A 20,706-nucleotide genomic window follows, 5' to 3' on the forward strand; every position below is an offset into this window, starting at 1 on the left:
CTACTCATACAACCTGGCACACTGCTTGTGTCACTCACAGGAATTGTACCAATTTGTGATGGGGGCATGAGGAGTTACTGCGGAGAAAACTATCGGAGTTCGTGGAGAGTGGACCCAAACTCTTGGCTGCTCCTACAAGAGCTATCCGAATTGTGGCCATAAAGCCTCGAAGTTATGAACGGTACTGCTTTAGGACAATCCACAGGGCTAGACAAATGGTGAACAGCCTGCCCAAATTTGTTTGGATTCTAGAGACCAGCACCCAAACCAAATGCACCTTTGCATTCTAGTCCAAGTTTTTCCTCTTTGTATCTCAAGCTGGGATTCCTGTAAAAGCTTTTTAATATATTCATCAAATACATACAAGAGAGGTTATGTTAGCAGAATTCTCAGCCCAAAGTTCACACTGTCCAGAGGCTACATTTGGGAGGAGGTTTTTTTGTTTGTTTTAATTGTTTTTGTAACTGATAAATTCAAGGAAACTTAAAATGTATTTGTAAAGAAAGGTAGGATATATATACTTAAAATAAATAACATGTTGCACCAAGGTGAATTCAGCAGTCTGTTTAAATTACGCAAATTAGGCACAATTGCATAATTTCTTGCTTTGCATAATTCATCCTGCTTCGACCAATCATGTAGTAGGACAAAAAGATATGTGACTCTGAAGAGTCTTCCCTCACCACAGCAAATCTTATTTAGCTACACCTCTGGCTATGATTTCATCAGGCTTTACATACGATTTGAAGCACATCTTCAAAACCATGAAGACTAAAACCTTTTTAACAAACAAACCAACAAACAAAAAGAGCAAATGTTCTCAGGAAAGCAGTATTATATGTCCAATGCTGCACACACATTCATTCATTCATTTGCAATTGTGTGGAGCTCCAGTTTTCACACAGCCCCAAGTGTAAACACATCTGTGTTTTAAGTGTGGTTGATATTGTAATTCATTGTCACCATTGCTACATATCCATCCCCCTAGAGTGGATTCATTCTGCCAATGAAAACAGGCGGAAAGGAAGGAGTCTACTCTCTAGTCCACACTCCATTGCTGACCAAAGGGATTTCAGCAACTGGTCTTGCTTTCTTCTGTTCTTGCATTGGCAACTGTATGAACAGCAACACAGAAACAGTTGAATGTGACTTCTGACCTCATTAATACATTTTATATTAAATTGTATGCTTATGTACTTTTAGTACAAGCTTATGATACATCTACAGCATGATTCATGTCCAAAACTATTCATTTTTTTTCTCGACTAGCAAAATGCTTAAGGTGTTGACAGGGCCATGGCAGAGATGGGGAGGAGGCCCAGATACTGCAGGGAAGCGGGGGGGGAGGGGTCGGGGGGTTATATCATTGTGCCTTTTGCTCACTTACAGATTGTACATAAGTAGGTTAGGCCCACCTGTGGTTGATCCTGTTGTATACCAGCCTCAAGTAGCAATACCAAGTCTTATTCAAGTACAACGGTAAGTTTAGCTTAATGTTTTAGGTTTAAAAATCAAGATTTTAGGCTTGGCATTGGGTTTCAGGAATGAAAGAAAAAAGAGTAAAGAAAATTGGTACTTTTAAAAGTATTATTACGGGACACAATCTAGCAAGTCCAAAGGTCTTCTGATATTCTGAAGCTATTCATAATGCCTTCTTTTTCATACTAGCAGGCTGCTGTCCTAAATATACTTACTTAGGAGTAGGTCCCATTGAGTTTAGTAGGATTTATGTCTGAGTAGACATGCATAGGATTGCACTATCAGCTTCTTTTGTTCAGTGAATCCAGAGGAAGCTCCAACCCCAGCATGATCCAGTGTAATAACCAACACTTAATAAAACATATTCTGTTGTTTTGGGCTCTTTCCAATACACAAAGGTTATATTGCTCTGGCATTTCTCATGATGGTGATGATTAAAGCTTCACTACCCAGGCTGAGAGCAATGGAACAAAATAGGAGACAGGTTGAATGCAGATGGAGGTAAACTATTGACAGATGCAACTGAACGATAAGCGGCAGTGAAAGTGGCAAAGAAACAGTATCTCTGTGCCTCTGCTGATGAGCTGCCTAGAGGAGCTTTTCAGGGCTGTCTGGGGCATATTACATGATGGCCCTAAGGACACCGTGGAACTATCAGAGGCTCACTATATGTTTGCAAGATGAAGATAAAATCTCTTGCCTCCACCAAGACTTAGACTCCAGTGTTACAGCAGATGAATCAGGTGAGGTATCTAGAGCACAGCTTTGTCCAGTTTTGTTGGATGAGTTTCGGTTGGCACAGCTTGGGGACATTGACAAGGTGCTTGGACAGGTTTGAGCAACCACTTCCATATTGGAACCTTGCCCCTCTTGGCTCATAAAAACTGGCAGAGAGGGAACAGCCAGCTGGGCCAGGGAAGTGATTAATGCCTCCTTGCGAGAGGGGGTGGTCCTGGGCTGCCTGAAAGAGGTGGTGGTGAGACAACTCCTGAAAAATCCTACCTGGAACCAGAAGACTTTAACAGCTTTAGGCCAGTAGCAAATGTTCCTTTCCAGGGCAAGGTTCTTGACTGGGTGGCTGCACCAGCTCCAGACACTCTTGGATGAGACAGATTATCTGAATCCATTTGTCGGAGTTCAGGCCAGGTTTTGGCTTGGAAACAGCCTTGGTTGCCTTGTATGATGACCTATGCCGGGAGAGAGATGCGGAGTGTGACCCTATTACTTCTCTTTGACCTCTCAACAGCTTTCAGTACCATCAGCCATGGTATCCTTCTGGGGGAATTGTCTGAGTCGGGAGTGGGAAGTACCACATTGCAGTGGTTTCACTCCTGTTTGGATGATCAGCAATAGAAGGTGGTGCTTGGGGGATATTGCTCAGCCCCATGGATTCTCCAGTATGGGGTTCTGCAGGAATCGGTTTTGTCATCCATTCTATTTAACATCTACATGAAACCACTGAGTGAGGTCATCGGGGATTTTCTAGTGTCATCAGTATGCTGATGACATGCTGCTCTATTTCTCCTTTTCATCTTCATCAGGTGAGGCTGTGGCTGTGCTAAAATCAGTGCCTCATGACAATGGACAATAAACAGACAAGACTGAGATGCTGTTCATGGGTGGTTTCTCTGACCAGATGGAGGGTTTTCAGCCTGTTCTGGATGGGACTGCGCTCTTCCTGAAGAAGGTGGTTCATAGCTTGTGGGTTCTTCTGCAGCCACCATTGTCACTTGAGGCTCAGGTGGCCTCAGTGGCAGACTGCCTTCTACCAGCTTCGGCTTCAGCTACACCCCTATCTGGGATAACCTGGCTTCAGCAGTCTATTCTCTGGTAACTTCCAAATTAGATTACTGCCACGTGTTCTGTGTGGGGCTGCCTTTGCTACAGCTTGTGCAAAATGCAGCAGCCAGATTGACAGAAGGGACCAGGAGATCGGAGCATATAACACTGATTCTGGCCCACTTCCACTGGCTGTCTGTATATTTCTGAGCCTGAGTGAAGGTGCTGGTTTTGACCTATAAAGCTTTTCTAAGCCTGTTTAGCTTAGAAAAAAAGGTAAGGGGAGACATGACAGAAGTGTACAAAATTATGCATGGTGTGGAGAAAATGGATAGGGAAACATTTTTCCCTCTCTCATAATACTAGAACCCAGGGTCATCCTATGAAGTTAACTGGTGGGAGATTCAGGACAGATATAAGGGAGGACTTCTTCACACACCACATAGTTAAAGTTATGGAATTTGCTACCACAAGATGTAGTGACAGCCACCACTTTGGATGGCTTTAACAGGGGATCGGACAAATTCCTGGAGAAGGCTATCAATGGCTACTAGTCTTGATGGCTATGTGCTACCTCCAGTATCAGAGGCAGTATGCCTATGCACACCAATTGCTGGGGAACATGGGCAGGAGGGTGCTGTTGCGCTCATGTCCTACTTGTGGATTTCCTGTGGGTAGCTGGTTGGCCACTGTGTGAACAGAATGCTGGACTAGATAGACCCTGGGTCTGATCCAAGATGGCTCTTATGTTGCACAGCTCAAGATGGCAATACCTGACAGACCGCTTCTCCTAGTATAAACCTACCCGTACACTATGATCAACATCTGAGGCCCTCCTCCAAGGGCCTCCTCTGAGGAAGACTCAAGAGGAAGCAACAAGGGAGAGGGCCTTCTAGGTGGTAGCCCATGAATTATGGAATGATCTCTCCACTGAGGTCTACCTGGTGCCAAAATTGCCATCTTTTTGGTGCCAGATTAAGGCTGTCCTCTACTCACAAGCTTTTGATTGCATATGATGGGATTTTAATATCAGCTTTATCAGGTCCCAGTATCTCATTGTAATTGCTTTTAGCTGTTTTAAATTGTTTTTAAATTTTTTGTGTTAACTTTTTTATATTTTGAAATTTTTGTGAATGCCCAGAGAACTTTGGCTATTGAACAATATAGAAATGAAATAAATGAAATGAAAGTCTACAATGCCAAAGAATGACCCAGGAGAGACTAGGGAGGAAAAAATCGAGTCAAAGCCAGCCGTGTATGAATTCCTACTTTTGAAACAACTCCTATTTGCATGTGTCCCTAATCATAAGAGTGTGTGACTTGCAAACTGACAAACCTGCACTTTCAGAGCACAGAATTCAAGCAGGGGAATGAAGACAGAATTATTTGTTACTTGGTAGAAAATATGCTCCACCCTAGCAAAAACAAATCAGATCTAGAATTACAAGCCAAGCCCACCTTCAAACCATCTTTACACTGCTGAAAGAGAAAAACCTCAGCCATCCAGATAATTTTTTTTAAAACCTGTTTTATATCAAACTTGTAAGCATTTGGGGGGTTAAGAGGACTTTGTTGTATTTGCCTCCCTAAGCAGGATTGGGGAGGGGGAGTGACAACAAGCAAGACAACAGCACATATATTGTCAGCTTGTAAAGAGTAGCAGGAGGAGTAAGTATTTTATCAAGTCTGAAAGGTGCCCTCTTTTCACGTTAATGCTGAAAGAAGGACATTTTAATAAAACCAGACATCTCCAAGAACTAGGGGAGAAGAAATTTCAAAACCAGGAAAATTCTTCCCTGGCTCCAAGATTTCTGGCCATTACCCTTGTTTTCTCACTGGACCAGTTAAATATTAATAAGGAGCACTATATTTAGTCATAAGGTCAGTTTACATTCCAATTCCAAAGAAGGGCAACGCCAAAGAGTGTTCAAACTACCGCACAATTGCGCTCATTTCACATGCCAAACTCTCTGGAAAAGACCCTGATGCTGGGAAAGACTGAAGGCAAAAGGAGAAGGGGACGGCAGAGGATGAGATGGCTAGATAGTATCACCGATGCAATGAATATGAACTTGAGCACACTCCGGGAGAGAGCGCAGGACAGGAAGGCCTGGCGTGCTATGGTCCATGGGATCACGAAGAGTCGGACACGACTGAACAACTGAACAACAACAACAATATTTAGTCATAGTAAGCATAAAATGTATATCACAGCATAGCAGGAAGAAACCTATCTTCCAATTCTAGAAAAATCCATCACAAAGGAAAACAATAGCCTATTCCACATGTTATCCTGGCGTATGGCTACCACCAGGAATCTGAACTGGGTCTGCCTAGATGGTGAGCTGCTGCAGCAAAGCCATGCCCATGAGGTTTGGTCCAATTTCAACTACTCCACAGAAACTCCTGATTTTTAGGGACCTAAGTTACAAAACTAATTGTGAGTCAGCAGTCGTCACATGAGGGCATGTTGGCTCATATAAGAGATTCTTCCAAGATTAATTTCCATTCTTTGTTGTACTGGACAACTCACCATTAATGTTATCCCAAACAGGCTGGCTAATATAGGTCATCTAGCAAAAGCACAGAGGAAAATTGATCTCACTTAATTCAGCCATTTCCCCCGCATCCCTATCACGCAGTTAGAATGCCTGCTAAATTACCCACTGGAATCCACTCAGAACATTTTGGAACTGCCAGAAAAAAACACAAAACAAGCAACGGACAGTAAGACCCCCACTATACAGGCCTGGATCAGTTAAAGACTTCCACCCACATAGTTTAGCTTCCTGACATGCTTACTAACCATGGACTAGTAGTGGACCTCCCAAGGGTTCAGACTTCACTTGTGTGGCTTGTAAACCTGTCAAAGAATTGAATCACATTGGGTGGAAGTCTTTACATGCACACATGCTGATGTGGAAGCATTCTCAAAGGTAACAGCAACCACATCAACTGAACTATGTGAAAAGGAGAGTTAAGAGAGTCTGCTTATCTGGGATAAGCTGTGAGCCTCATTCTAGTGCCTACCGAAACTCAAGACTTTTGCTCTGATTCCAACATATTACAGAACAGACAGCCCATTCTTTAGAGCAGGGATGTTTAATTGCTCCCCAAATTAAATACTGGCAGGCACAGAAAAAGCACTTCTTTCCCAACATTTACAAGAGGATGGGATGACAAGAGAAGCCCAACACTGGTGCCAGTGTTCGAGCTCCTCCCTCCCAACAAGCAATGTTTCCTGACACTTTCATAACTTGACCTGTGCCCACATGGAGCAACAGCACTGTCCAATGGCTACAGCTCCCCCAGACTAGCAGAGCTGGTGTTCCCTTCCTCCTCAATCTGCTTCAATCCTTTTCCAGAAGTGACACGATCAGCTTAAGCCAAGCTGTTGCCCACTGTACCCTCCTTGTTCCCATTAGCAGAATGATGGATGCTGAACTGCAACTCTCAGCGATGAGAATGGTGCATGGTGAAATGGAATGGAGAGAACATGCTACCACGCACTCTTATGCCAAACCCAGAACCACAGACCTTCTAATGTCAACATGTAAGAGGAAACAGAAATGTTTCCTAAATTATAAAAAGCACTGTTTGAAAACTTCTAGAATTATCACAGGAGCTTACGTGGGGAGCATGACTGACCTAATTTGCATCTGCACTCTGCCAGGGTGGTCACAGAGGGCCAAGGCAGAACTCAAAAAAGGTTCTGAAGTGATATACATACTTGTCTGCAGTCGCAGGGGGACAGACTCCAGCAGCTTCTTGATAGATACCAAGAATATCTGTTCCCCTACAACAGGGTGGGGAAATGGACCCGCCCTCCCACATCCAAAGAGTCAGAATAGTCAGGAGGATGGACGGACCTGGACAAAAGGCTCCCACCATCAGGAGCGCAAGAACACTTACTTGTTACCATTTTTTTCAATTATGAACATACTCCTTGTGAGGTAGGTGAACATTTTCCTCATTTTGTACAAACAGAAGCAAAACAGAAAAAGCTCCATGATTTTGGCAAAGGCTGCAGTGCCGAGTGGACATCTGAGCCAAAACAGAAGCTAGTCTGACTGTAAAATCAAACCTTTTCTTCAGGAAAGGTGACCGTTTCCCATGAAGCTGAATCTCTCAGCATCAAGAGACAGCTCTGCTGCCGACAAGAGCACCTTCTCCTATCAGTCTGGAGCTTGGGCTTCTGACCTGTTTTTCCATCTCTCCTGCTTTACACCAGGCGGCCTTGAACCACAGAGTGGGACATCACACAGCAGCACTCCAGGAAGGCCAAGGGCCTCCTGTAATGCTGATCTCACAGGACCTCTTTTACACAACTCAGAAGTGGTTGAAACCCCAACAGTTAAGGCTGACTTAGAATCTGCTTGTATTTGCCTCTGTCACCAACTACATCAGCAGCCAGCCCCCCCCCCCCGCCCCGCCACCCCCATGGATAGTTTATTTATACATCACCATTTATGTATGTGTGTGTGTGTGTGTGTGTGTGTGTGTGTGTACGCACACGCGCGCGCGCATCTCAGAAAGATCTTAAACATTATACAGGTCTCTGCCTCTTCCAAACAGTTGCTCCCTTGCTGTCCCACGTGAGGTGACTTTCCAGGGATAGCTGCTAAGTACACAGATAAACAACAATGGGATTGTCAGTCAACTTGGACTTTCAAGTCCTACACGTACACGCCATGCACTGGGTCTTGCTCTTGCTCTGCCACCTCATCAGGCAAAGCCTGACGCTGTGGCACTTTTTCCTCTTGGAAGCAGGCAGCAGGGGCATCACTTTCTGACAGAGGTTGCCAAGTCAGTTTTGCTCTCCCTCAGACGACTCCTCTTCAGCCTCCTCCAACCACTGGATGAACTTCTGAAGCTGCAGGAAGGAGATGTGGTAAGTGATTATAAAAATCAGAGGTGGTAGCTACCCAACAAACCATCAACAGTTTCAGACATCTTCATGATAAACAGCTGGAACGGAGAAAACCAAGGGTGGCGTACATAGAAAGGCTGATAAACACACACATGTACATCACTCAGTCTCTCATTGTTTGATGATTTGCCACTCGATGACCCACTACATCGAGTATGAATATACAGAATGAGTTGGCAGAATGGATTGCACCATTTTAGACTACAGAGAAGAGTGTATACCACATTTTAATGCTTTAAAGACACCCTGTAAATAGAAGGCTAGTACAACAGGGACTGAGCTAGGACAGAACTTTTCTCCCTGTTGTGTTAAGTCATTTTATGTGAGGAACACATTATTTAAAAATGTGCTCATCTTTGGCTTAAACTGATACAGTCCACTTTTACCATGTCAGGATTCCACCACCTCATTCTGATGCATGTGCAGACCAGGCCAAATGTGTCAACAAACTCCATTTAAAAGTATTGTGCATCAGGTGAGCTGAAAGTTCAGTCAACGGTGTTTTATCTGTAATGGCTGTTTTACACGAGAACCATTACTTTGTGCTGCAGTCAGTAAGAGGGGAAGATACAAATGTGGGCTTATCCCAAGTGCTGTGTACAGCAGACTTTTTAGACCCAAAAATGGAACTTCATAAAGACTCTGGTGAAGGAAGTCCACACTGAAGATGTTGAACAGTTTGGACCCAGAGAAGCCCCATCAGCAGAGGGCACAAAGCATCTGGATCACAGGCACACAAAAATGAGTTCTGGCTGGCCAAAGCATACAAAACAGTAGCTGATCTCACGTGCCTTCTGCCAGAAAGCAAACCTTGATGTAGAGCTCTCCACCAAAAATGGGATGGCCTCCACTCCGTGTCCAGCATGTTTCTTCAAATGGAAGTCTCTTCCCATTGTAATAATACTCCAGAGTGTGACAGCAATGACACTCACATGCTTTAGAATCAAAGGCAAATGCTATTTTGGGCTACATTAATAGAAGTATAGCTTCCAAATCCCATGAAGCACTCGTTCTCCTCTACTCAGCACTGCTTAGGTCTCAACTTGAGTACTGTGTCCAGTTCTGGGCGCCACACTTTAAGAAGGGTGCAGACAAACTGAAGAGGGTTCAGAGGAGGGCAACGAAGATGATCAGGGGACTGGAAACAAAGCCCTATGAAGAGAGACTGAAGAACTGGGCATGTTTAGCCTTGAGAAGAGAAGACTGAGGGGATACACTAGCTCTGTTCAAGTACTTGAAAGGCTGTCACAGAGAGGAAGGCCAGGATCTATTCTCGATCATCCCAGAGTGCAGGACACAAAATCATGGGCTCAAGTTACAGGAAGCCAGATTCCGGCTGAACATCAGGAAAAATTTCCTGACTGTTAGAGCAATACGACAATGGAACCAAATACCTAGGGAGGTGATGGGCTCTCCCACACTGGAGGCGTTGAAGACGAGGCTGAACAGCCATCTGTCAGGGATGCTTTGACTAGGATTCCTGCATTGAGCAGGGGACTCATGGTCCCCTGCTGGACTTGATGGTCTTATAGGCCCATTCCAACCCTACTATTCTATAATTCTATGAAATCCCACCCCAACAGCCAGGCTAATGTACCAAAGCTACAGTCCTGAGCTGACATTACTGGCACTAACAGGCTTTGCTTACATAGGCACAGAAGTACTTCCAAGCAGCACTTTCAAACGAAGAGGGCTCAGCTTTCTTGAACTGCAGACCAGGGGTGGGCAAAAGGTAGATCCACAGATGTCTTGAACTTCAATTCCCAACATTCCTGACCACTGGCCATGCTGGCAGGGACTCCTAGGAGTTGGTCCAAAATATGTGGAGATCTACCTTCTGCCTACACTGCATCTAGACAAAGGAGTGACCACAGTAGCTGGCAAAAGCTTACTCCCACCCCACCTCAGAGACTCACCCGCTGGTTTTTACGAAGCTGTCTGCCTTTATCAGATGTGTCCCGCTGAGAAAACCAGGTGAGGATCATCTCTTCCGCTAAGATTTCCAGCTGGTAGAAAGTCATCAGTACCTGCAACAACCAGAGCACAGGCACTTGGATGCAATAGGCCATTTATTCTGGATCAGATACTATTATGGTCAGAAGGCTACAGCAGTCTAATTTCAGCATCTTAGCTGGCTGGGTGGGAAAGGCACTGGGATGCAAAGCGACGAGGCTGAGGCAAGAAGGGAAGGATAGCGAGTTGCACACAATAGAAAAGACTCACACAAACATATTCTAACTTCTGAGGCTCCATAGAACAGTCAGCTTATTAAACACACACACACACACACAGAGTATTCTCCCAACTATCAAATGCTAGTGTGAGAGCAACTGGTAGCAGAAAATGGTTGTCTCCCTTGTGCTGTTGGAGGGGTACACAGCTCAATTACATTATCGGCTGTTGAGACAGCTGGGATCCTTGGAGGGAATATGAGCTTCCTTGCCAAATATGTGAAAGGAACAACCCCTCCCCACTCCAAACCCAGAAGGCAAAAGTACTCCCGGAGAATAAGGCATAACTTTGCTTCCCAGCAAATCAAAGATGAGATAAATGTAGGCCCTGGAACTCAAGGGTGTGGGTGTGGGAAGGGTAATGGCAAGGTGAAGGCATCCTCTCTTCTGCAAGGCGATAGGGTATGAGTTCTGCAAAGAGGGTCGCTGGGTAGTCATACCTTCCCTTTATTTCATGTAGGTACAATGCCTGCCTAGAGGAGAAAAGGCCTATCTAGCTCATCACAGGAAATCAGCTGGGGAAGGTAAAGAGTTAGCACAGGGGCATTTCTGGCCTGTATAGAGAACTTTAGGCTGCAAGTTCTAATTCAAGCTAAACGTAGCTAGAAATAGCTGCTCTCACCAAGCCAGTCTCATCCAGCCCAATACTGACAGCAGCCAACGTCTTCAGAGACCCACAAGCAGAAGAACTTCCCTGACTCTTACCTGAAATCACTTAAGTGGGGATGGTAAGCACTGACCCTGGTTATCATACATAGCAAAGCAGACCCTCTACTACCAACTCCAGCCCACCCACCCATGTCCAAGAACGTAAATCGAGGAATTTAGAAATATACCCAAGAACACACACATGCGCAAAACATGGCACTCGAAAAAAAATCCAGCAATGAGGAGAATCCCAAAAGTCTCAATTTTCACTTAACACCCCCTTTTCAAGCTTCTAGTCATTGTAGCTACAGAAAGTGTGGTTGCTTTTGCTAAAAGATATAGTGCACCCCGACGATTTTATACAGACTCTTGTCACCTGAGTAGCTCAGATCTCCGAGTCTTCACAAAAACTTGCTTTCCGTTTTGTGATCTGATCTGAAGTTGGTGTTTTCTTGCTATGGAACAGGGGTTTGAATCTGCATGTCTAGGAAGCAGCACACAGCAGCACTAGTCTGCCGACTGCACTAACCAAGAGCCTTGGCAGCACAAACAAGGCCCTTTCGATAATCAGCAAAGCAGCTTCTTAATCAACTCCTGCTGACAGGCACACGGGCACTTCCTTTCCTGATAAGAGGCAATGCTAGGCGCTGGTTCAGAAAACAAGTCATAATTCAAGCAGACCTCTACCTCTGTGGCGGAAACACAGACACACGGACACCCTTCCAAGTGTCATGGAAACTTACTTTGGCCATGGACATGCACAAGCCTTCATGTTCCAGGAAGAACTCTTCAATGGCGCGCAAGGCATCCAAGTGATCTGACGCCCGCTTTATGTAGTTCTTGAAGACTGGAGCCCAGTTCTTCAGTAGCTGGTAGGGGGAGAAGAGAGACAAAAAGGTGGCCACTTTAACAAATGTATCTTATTACTAGAGAATTTGGCCCTGCTATGCTGGCACCAGCTCCTGACCCTGACATTGTTAAAATTCCTGGAAAATATTAAGGCTAAAACACCCTGTCTGTCACATTTTATGCATTTACAATGCAAAAATCTAGCTACTTCCTCAAAAAGATAAGACAGTTTGAGCCAAGAACTTTGAATTGCCCTTACAAAACAATGGTTGAATTCTTCGTTAGCATCTGTAGCAACGTCCACATTTGATAGCAAGATTAAAACTCATACAATTCAAGATTGCACATTGGTCCTGTTGGACCCCAGCTGGGGTCCTGTCTAAAGGGTTGGCAGCTCATGAAAGAAGGGGCCCTAACAGCACAAATCTATCACCTATGTTTAGCATTATTTTAGCATTATGGCAGGTAGTTAAATAAATAAATATGTATGTATGTATGTATGTATGTATATACCTGATGCTCTCTTCTTTTGAGTTTGCAGTACAAGGACTCCTATCAGGAGCCAAAAGAAATAAAACTACTTTTAGATTAGCCCTTATAGCTATGAACACTATTTTTAAAACCTCAAAGGCAGCCACCAGAATAATACTTCACTTTCTTCCACGTATCAGAACTGTTTGCTTATGAACAGGTATCCTGTAAAATTCTAATAATACTTGGACTATTTGGTTTACTTTTTGTTTGTTTGTTTTTTAAATATCTTGATAGTTTATCAGGTTGATATTTATTGTGTAAACTTAAATATGGATGTTGAGTGTTTTTTGGCATATCCTATAAAAGTGCATTTTTCTAATTGGGGAAAAAATAGAAAGAGGGTATGTTTGGCATGGCAACTCAGAATTCATTCTCAACCTTTGTTTACACTCAATGCCCTCCACATTGCAAGAACGAACAGCAAGTTCTAGGTAGCCAGCCTCATTTTAGACGTACCATGAAAAGGCATTTAAAAAAATATTTACCGATGTTTCACCTTTTGCAAGTAGTCAAGCCAATATGCAAGGAGTGGAATAAAACCAGTTAGACATGAAAAACACTAAGCTGATAGAAGCACTCAACAATATCAAATATTAAAAGAACTGGAAAAGAAACAAAACAATGAAGCTTTAAAAGGTGGTTCCTCCCTGAAAAGCGAAGTGAAGCAAGGGCCTGGCTGCCCTTCTTGAGGAGGAGACTATTCTGTAGTTGCAGTGCCAGTACTGTGAAGAAAGCACTACTCCAAATACCACTCAGCCTAATCTCAGAGCATACATGAGTTAAAGAAGTGCTGCTAGACTGTAACAAGGACCCATCTAGTCCAGCAGCCCATTTCCAAGAGTGACAAGCTAGATGCCTTCAGGAAGCCCACATGGAAGGCATAAAGAATAGCAGCCAGAACAAGATATTCCCAGATGAACCTAACGTGGGAGCTACATGGAGGAGAAGCCTCTACTTTTAGTAGCTAGGTTGGACGGAACTACCTCAGAAAAGGTCTTAGGGTGAAAGAAAGCTCAAATTGTGCTGTTAAGTACTGCTATTTAATAGGGGCATAATAATATTCTAGGGCAGGGGAACGTCAAAAGCCCTCTGTAGCATTCAGTTCAGACCCCTGAGAAGAGTGGAATATTAGAAGAACAGAGGTCCTTAAAATGTTGACTCCAAAGACTCTGTAGACATTTTCAGAGATGTTACCATTTCTCCTGCAGATGACTGAAAATGACCCTTATAAAACACATTAAGAATGCAAGCACTGTTAACGCACAAGATGCAGACAATCTTATGCTCTTGCTTTTATCTCAGTTTTTCCCCTAAGCCAGGGTCCCCAACATGGCACCCACAAGCATCTGCAAAACTGTTTACATTATTTTTTTGTTTTTTTAATAAATGTATATGAGTTTGTATATATCCATAGCAATGAATACATATGAAATTCATACAACTGTCTAGCAATTATACATAGCCTTCGATAAAAGTGGACCAAATATCAAAATAAGTATCCATTTGAAGGTGGCGTCTATATGCCACCCGTTCAAATATTGAACGTCTTGTAGGGTCCTCAGTCCATTGCATTACAGGAGGTTTTATCCTTCCAATGTTGTAATGTCTTTTGCCTGTTAAAAGGGCATGGAGAATCCATTTATGCTGACCAGTCATTAATTTTCATGAAGCAGGTAAATAATTTAAAAGGGCATGTAAATATTCAAGCCTGTGAATATAAAGACTGTTCCAGTACAAAAGTTATCTGTGTCATGAAGTCTTCCCCCAAACAAGCAACTACTGGACAATGCCAAAGCATGTGTTTAAAAGAAGTATTAGCTATACTGCATCATCAGCAATTACATGGATTAGACAATCCCTTATTAAAGAGACGATGTGGTGTCCAAAGACACAAAAGTTTTTGCTGAATAAGATACAACCTAAGATCCACAGATGCGACAGGCAGACATCAAGGTGATGATCCACTGGTTAGGCATTTTGTAGTGGCGCCCACAGCACTTTCTCAAATTCCCAAATATGCCCACAGGTCCAAAAGGGTTGGGGATCACTCCCTAAGCAGTACAGTCAGGAGAAAGGCAAAAGGAGGGGATAAGGGGAGTAGAAAGGACAAGAGAAGGGGAAAGAGGCGACACAAGTGATGTGTGCATGTGTGAGAGAGAGCAGGACACAGATGGGAAAGTCATAAATCAGTGGTAGAGCATATGCTTCGAATGCAAAAAAAGTCACAGGTTCGATCCTTGGCATCTCCAAGTCCATCTGAGAAAGACTGGGGCACGGCTGCCCCTCCTTGTAGCCCCAGGGTAGGCAACGTGTGCCCGCCAAGGTGCCCCACCCCGCCCACTTCTTAGCTCACAGTTTCTTAACAGCAGGAGGGACTGCTTCAAAGCAAAGTGAGGGCGCCCAGCTGCTGCCATTTCATTTCCCATTAATGCCTTTAGGCCTCCTGTGAGGCTCAGAGACATTCTTTGGAAATGAAGGTGGTGGGCAGCTACAGGCCAATGTGTGTCTCTATGTATGTATGCATGCATGCAAGCAGAGATGATGGAAACAAGGAACAACTGAACAAGGGAGGGAGCGTGCGTGCGTGTGAGAGAGAGAGAGAGAGAGAGGATGGCTGGAGGCAGGGTACGAGGGAGAGTGTTGTGCATATATCTGTCTACCTATGGGTGGTGAGCTGATATGGGGGGGGGCATTCACACACCACGACAGCCCACCGTGGGTTATTTAATCCACAGTGAGGCTATGATGTGTGGCTGCCATTTTGAATATGCAACCTCCACTCAAGGGCTGTTGTGTTGTGCAAACCTGGCAAGCATGGGTTATGTGAGGGCTGTTTAACCCTCACATAACCCATGCTTACCGGGTTCAGACGACACAACAACCCCTGAGGTTGCATATGTAAACTGCCACCTGTGGGCACTGCATGCTGTCATGGGTTAAATAACCCACGATGAGCCACAGTGTGTCATCTGAACCAGGTTGGTGTTAATGGGTAGTGATCCAGAGTGTGACAGAAAAAGATAGGGGGGAATGAGTTGGCAGGCATCAGGGGGTGGGGGACATTTGCTCTCTATGAAATAGGTTTCTGTTGACACTGATAATTGTGGGTTCAAAGGTGCTGAGAGCGTTGGGGCTCAGGCCTCACTTCTCCCCTGTACTCAAGTCTTTTTCCTTTGTGGCTAGCCATGCTTCCCATGGCAGCCATCTTGTGGTAGTGCCCAGAACAGTTTGTCAAATTGCCAGATATGCCCCTGGTGTAGACCATACCAACCAATGCTCCAACACAGGCGAAGGTAGATTGCCATGTTCCTATTACACAAGAGCAGGAGTGGAAGAATGGACAAAGATGGCCGAGCTCTGCTAAGTAGCACTCCAGGGGGATTTGCCCACAGAATACTCTAAGAGAGGCTGCTTCCTGAAAGCAGTCATGGTCTAAATGTCTCCCAGAAGCCCCATCTGTGTTCACCCAAGGCAAGTCAGGACACTGCAATGATTACCAGAACAGACTGCCAGGAACAGGAGGACAGATGAAAGACAGGAAGCCTTCACATTCCTGGCTGATCTACCCCCTCAAGGTTTAATTAACACTTTGAAAGCAGCAATGCAGCATCATTAAATATCCCGTTTCTTTCAAAGCCCATTAACAGCTTTTGCTATTTTACACTTCCAGGAAAGAGGAGTTACTGGAGAAATTATCAAGACTTTTGCAAGGGGGGAAAAGAGTGAGAGATTCAGCAGAACAGAGGAGGCGGCTTCTCAGTTTCTGGGACCAGCTTTGCTATCAGAAAGGGTGGTCTGGGAGTCCAGGGCTTCAATTTGTGCTGAATCAAAGACCAGAAGGTCTGAAGCATGAAAATACTGGTTATGCCACTCCAAGAGAAAGTCCCATCACTGATACCCACACCTAGGGAACCAAACTCCCAGCAGCCCTTGCATCTCTTCTATTCAGAAGCACCCTCTGCTTGCAAGGAGGATTAGCGCATCCTTCCCCAATCTGGGGCCCCCTGATGTTTTGGACTACAACTCCCAAAATTCCTGACCACTGGCCTTACTGCTGAGGCTTATGGGAGTTGATCCAAAATCCAGAGGGCACCAGGGAAGGCTGGAATACTTACTGCATTTCTATACTCCCCAATAGCCAAAGTTCTCTGAGCAGTTCAGAAAATAAATAGGATCATTTAGAGCGTAATCCTATGCATGTTTAGACCGAGAAAAGTCCTACAACTCCCAGCATTCCCCAGCCAGTATAACTACTATGGGGTGGGGTCTAGTTCTATCCAGAAGGTATCAGCACATGGAATTCAATACCTTGGAAGCAGTGAGTCAGCTGTTCCTGGGGCACCAAGCTTAAACTGGAGGGCCAGGGAGAAAAAGAGTGAAATCTGTCACCATAGGAGCATAACAGCAGGCATGCCACACCAGTTCAAAGGCCTCTCTAGTCCAGCATTACGTTCCCACAGTGGCCAACCAGACGCCTATGGGAAGTCCACAAGCAGGACATGAGTGCAATAGCACCCTCCCATAACTTAAGAGATCTTAAGTCTGCTTCCAAAAATCTCTCCAACAACCATCAATCTGGAACCACTGATAGAAGATTTGCTGTTTTTTCAAAATGTGAATATTCTGTACAAGGGGGCTGCATGTGTACATTCGATGTTTTACTAGCTGTGCAAGTGTGTGTTTGTATGATTTTTCCATGGCCAGCACCTCATCCTACAATACATACACACAAGATGGGACACAGCAATGACTAGAATTCACGAAGACACACTGCTGTAAATGGTCTCCTCTGTAGTTTTCAGAACAAATGGAGGTGCCTGACAAAACCAGCCTCCAGTCTGGCAGCTGCTCCCTGCCCACAACTCTAAAATCCCACTGAATTGATCAGGATGTCAGATAATCCACAAAGAGCCTTCTGCAATAAGTTGAGAAAGTGAAGGACACCTTGCTCAGAAGGGAAGGAGTATTCATGACCATCAAGCAAATTCTTTGCGAGGCTACTTGGTTTCTCTCACAAAAAGTTACCACGGATTCTTTTCGCAGTTATGGCTGTTTGCATTTCTAAATAGAACTCTGAAGGTTCTGATAAGAATCATTTTTATTTTGCTAAAGTATCATTTTTAGCTTGTCTGCTATAACTAAGAGCAAGGGTCAGACGCACCCTAGCAACGGGTCTTAAGAAAACGGGAACCTAAGAAAAGAAACTTGAAATGCTTCCATAATGTGCCAGACATTTTCTGGAACATATTCGCTTTTGTGTATGTCAAAACTAACAAATACTGCAGTGGTGTCTTTTGTCTTTTTGAGAATATTAACACCAAGCACAGCTCTTTTAATAGCAGTAGCAAATCTTAAGATTTTAGAGTATTATACCTTTTGCTTAACAACTTTTCTTTTACATATTAATTTTATTCTATGTTAGAGTAATCTGACCACAGAAAATGTGGGTCTATATTCTGGTAAGGTTGAGTTAGACAAGTCCAGTTGTCAAGACTTGTCCTACACACCCTCATCAGAAGCCCTGGAAGTATTAACAGAAGGAGAAGGAACAGGGTTAAAAAAAACTGTTGGATATGTGAGAAGTTGGTGGCACAAGAAGAACCCCCCATTGATGGGTATTCCAGCTCCCCTAACAAGATGAGTGTGGGGGGGGCATAAATTCACAGGGTAGGGACCTAGCCAAGTCAGTCCAAGAGAGGAGTACTTAGAAAGGGTATAGTATGATCATGCTCTATTCCTTTTGCTGAAGTGGAACCTTCTACAGTTATATTTCCAATATGCTTAGAACACAACAATGAATCAAGAAAAAGTTAGGGTGGGTTCCAGAAAACCAATGTGCTCACATTCTCTGGTTTGACTCTGAAGATAAAAATAGAAATATTAGAGAGCTGAAAGTTGAAATAAAATCATTAAGTGATATGGTCCTACAAAATAGAATGGCTCTAGACATGATGTTGGCTCAGCAAGCAAGAGTATGTGCTATAATTAACCAATTTTGCTGTTTCTATGTCAATCATGACAATAAAATAAAAACAGATTTAACAAAAATAAAAGGGGCTGTACATGTTTTACACCAAGTAAATACTGACCAAGTGGGAGGATGGTTTGATTGGCTAGATGACCTTCTCCCAAATACTAGAATAGCACTGAAACTTCTGCTAGCCAAAATCTTAATGAGTATACTAAGAATTACTCTGTTGATTGTCTTAGCAATTCTAGTGTGAAAAGTATCCTTCTGTCTCTGCCAGAAAACAAAAAAGATAACAGATAACCCCTCAACGCAAATACCTCAGTATGGTAGCTATAGAAAAAGAACCTGACTATGCAGCATTACAGGTTGAATATTAAGAAATGCATGCTATTAAAGGGACAGAGGGAAATGGAAGTAATATCTTAACTGAAAAAAAAGCAAATAGGCTAGGCCAGATCAAAGTGTGATGCTTCCTTTAGTATGGAAGCATCAAAAGGGCAAATGATAAGAATCATTTTTATTTTGCTAAAATATCATTTTTAGCTTGTCTGCTATAACTAAGACCAAGGGTCAGATGCACCCTAGCAACAGTCCTTAAGAAAAGGGGAACCTAAGAAAAGAAACCCCTTCATGGATCACTGCCTTGTTGTGGTGAAGGGGCTTGCGTAACTCAGTGAAGCCATAAGCTATGCCGTGCAGGGCCACCCAAGACGGACAGGTCATGGCAGAGAGTTCTGACAAAATGTGCTCCACTGGAGAAGGAAATGGCAACCCACTCCAGTATTCTTGCCAAGAAAACCCCATGGAACGTATCACAAGGCTAAAAGAGATGACGTCGGAAGATGAGCCCCTCAGGTCGGAAGGTGTCCAATATACTACTGGGGAAGAGCAGAGGGTATTTCCAAATAGCACCAGAAAGAGTGAAGCGGCTGGGCCAAAGCCGAAAGGACACTCAGCTGTGGATGTGTCTGGTGGTGAAAAGAAAATCCGATGCTGTAAAGAACAATATTGTTTAGGACCCTGGAATGTCAGATCAATGAATCAAGGTAAGCTGGAGGTGGTCAAACAGGAGATGGCAAGATTGAACATCGACATCTTGGGAATCAGCGAACTCAAATGGACAGGCATGGGCAAATTTAATTCAGGTGACCATCATATCTACTACTGTGGGCAAGAATCCCTTAGAAGAAATGGAGTAGCACTCATAGTCAACAAAAGGGTGGGAAAAGCAGTACTGGGGTACAATCTCAAAAATGATAGAACGATCTCAGTACGAATCCAAGGCAAACCACTCAACATCACAGTAATTCAAGTCTATGCCCCAACCACTGATGCCGAAGAAGCTGAGGTTGATCGGTTCTATGAAGACCTACAACACCTTCTCGAACTAACACCAAAAAAAGATGTCCTCTTCATCATAGGGGATTGGAATGCTAAAGTAGGAAGTCAAGAAATCACCGGGATAACAGGCAAGCATGGCCTTGGTGTACAAAATGAAGCAGGACAAAAGCTAATAGAGTTTTGCCAAGAGAACACGCTGATCATAGCAAACACTCTTTTCCAACAGCACAAGAGATGACTCTACACATGGACATCACCAGATGGTCAATATCGAAATCAGATTGATTATGTCCTTTGCAGCCAAAGATGGAGAAGCTCTATACAGTCAGTCAAAACAAGACCTGGAGCTGACTGTGGCTCAGATCATGAGCTTCTTCTTGCAAAATTTCAGCTTAAATTGAAGTACGTAGGGAAAACCACTAAACCATTCAGGTATGACCTAAATCATATCCCTTATGAATATACAGTGGAGGTGATGAATAGATTTCAGGGATTAGACCTGATAGACAGAGTGCCTGAGTAACTATGGACGGAGGTCCGTAACATTGTTCAGGAGGCAGCAACGGAATCCATCCCAAAGAAAAAGAAGTGCAAGAAAGCCAAGTGGCTGTCTGATGAGGCTTTACAAGTAGCTCACGAAAGAAGGGAAGCGAAAAGCAAGGGAGAAAGGGGAAAATATATCCAACTGAATGCAGAGTTCCAGAGAGTTGCAAGGAGAGACAAGAAGGCCTTCTTAAATGAACAGTGCAAAGAAATCGAGGAAAACAACAGAATGGGAAAGACTTCGAGATCTCTTCAAGAAAATTGGAGATCTCAAGGAAACGTTTTGTGCAAAGACGAGCATGATAAAGGACAAAGAAGGCAGGGACCTAACAGAAGCAGATGAGATTAAGAAGAGGTGGAAAGAATACACAGAAGAACTATACAGGAAAGATCTGAATGTC

General features: G+C 43.9%; 1 protein-coding gene across 3 annotated transcripts in view; it reads right to left on the reverse strand.

The window, feature by feature from the left end:
• Positions 1 to 425: 425 nt before the first annotated feature.
• EIF2B5 (eukaryotic translation initiation factor 2B subunit epsilon) overlaps positions 426 to 20,706 on the reverse strand; it is a 54,816-nt gene continuing 34,535 nt past the window's right edge. For 2 of the 3 annotated variants that reach the window (XM_084847680.1, XM_084847681.1), the window contains 3 exons: positions 11,811 to 11,936; positions 10,105 to 10,215; positions 4,379 to 8,131 (listed from right to left, as the gene is read on the reverse strand). In XM_084847680.1, coding sequence (XP_084703806.1) covers positions 8,066 to 8,131; positions 10,105 to 10,215; positions 11,811 to 11,936 — 303 coding nt within the window. In that variant the 3' untranslated portion in view covers positions 4,379 to 8,065. Of the gene's footprint in view, positions 1,114 to 4,378; positions 8,132 to 10,104; positions 10,216 to 11,810; positions 11,937 to 20,706 lie in introns of those variants that run through there. The other variant, XR_014789638.1, reaches the window with a different exon arrangement.

This window comes from Heloderma suspectum, chromosome 3, assembly GCF_057233095.1.
Source record: "Heloderma suspectum isolate Gila_16-S chromosome 3, 16-S_ref, whole genome shotgun sequence".
Lineage (NCBI taxonomy): Eukaryota > Metazoa > Chordata > Lepidosauria > Squamata > Helodermatidae > Heloderma > Heloderma suspectum.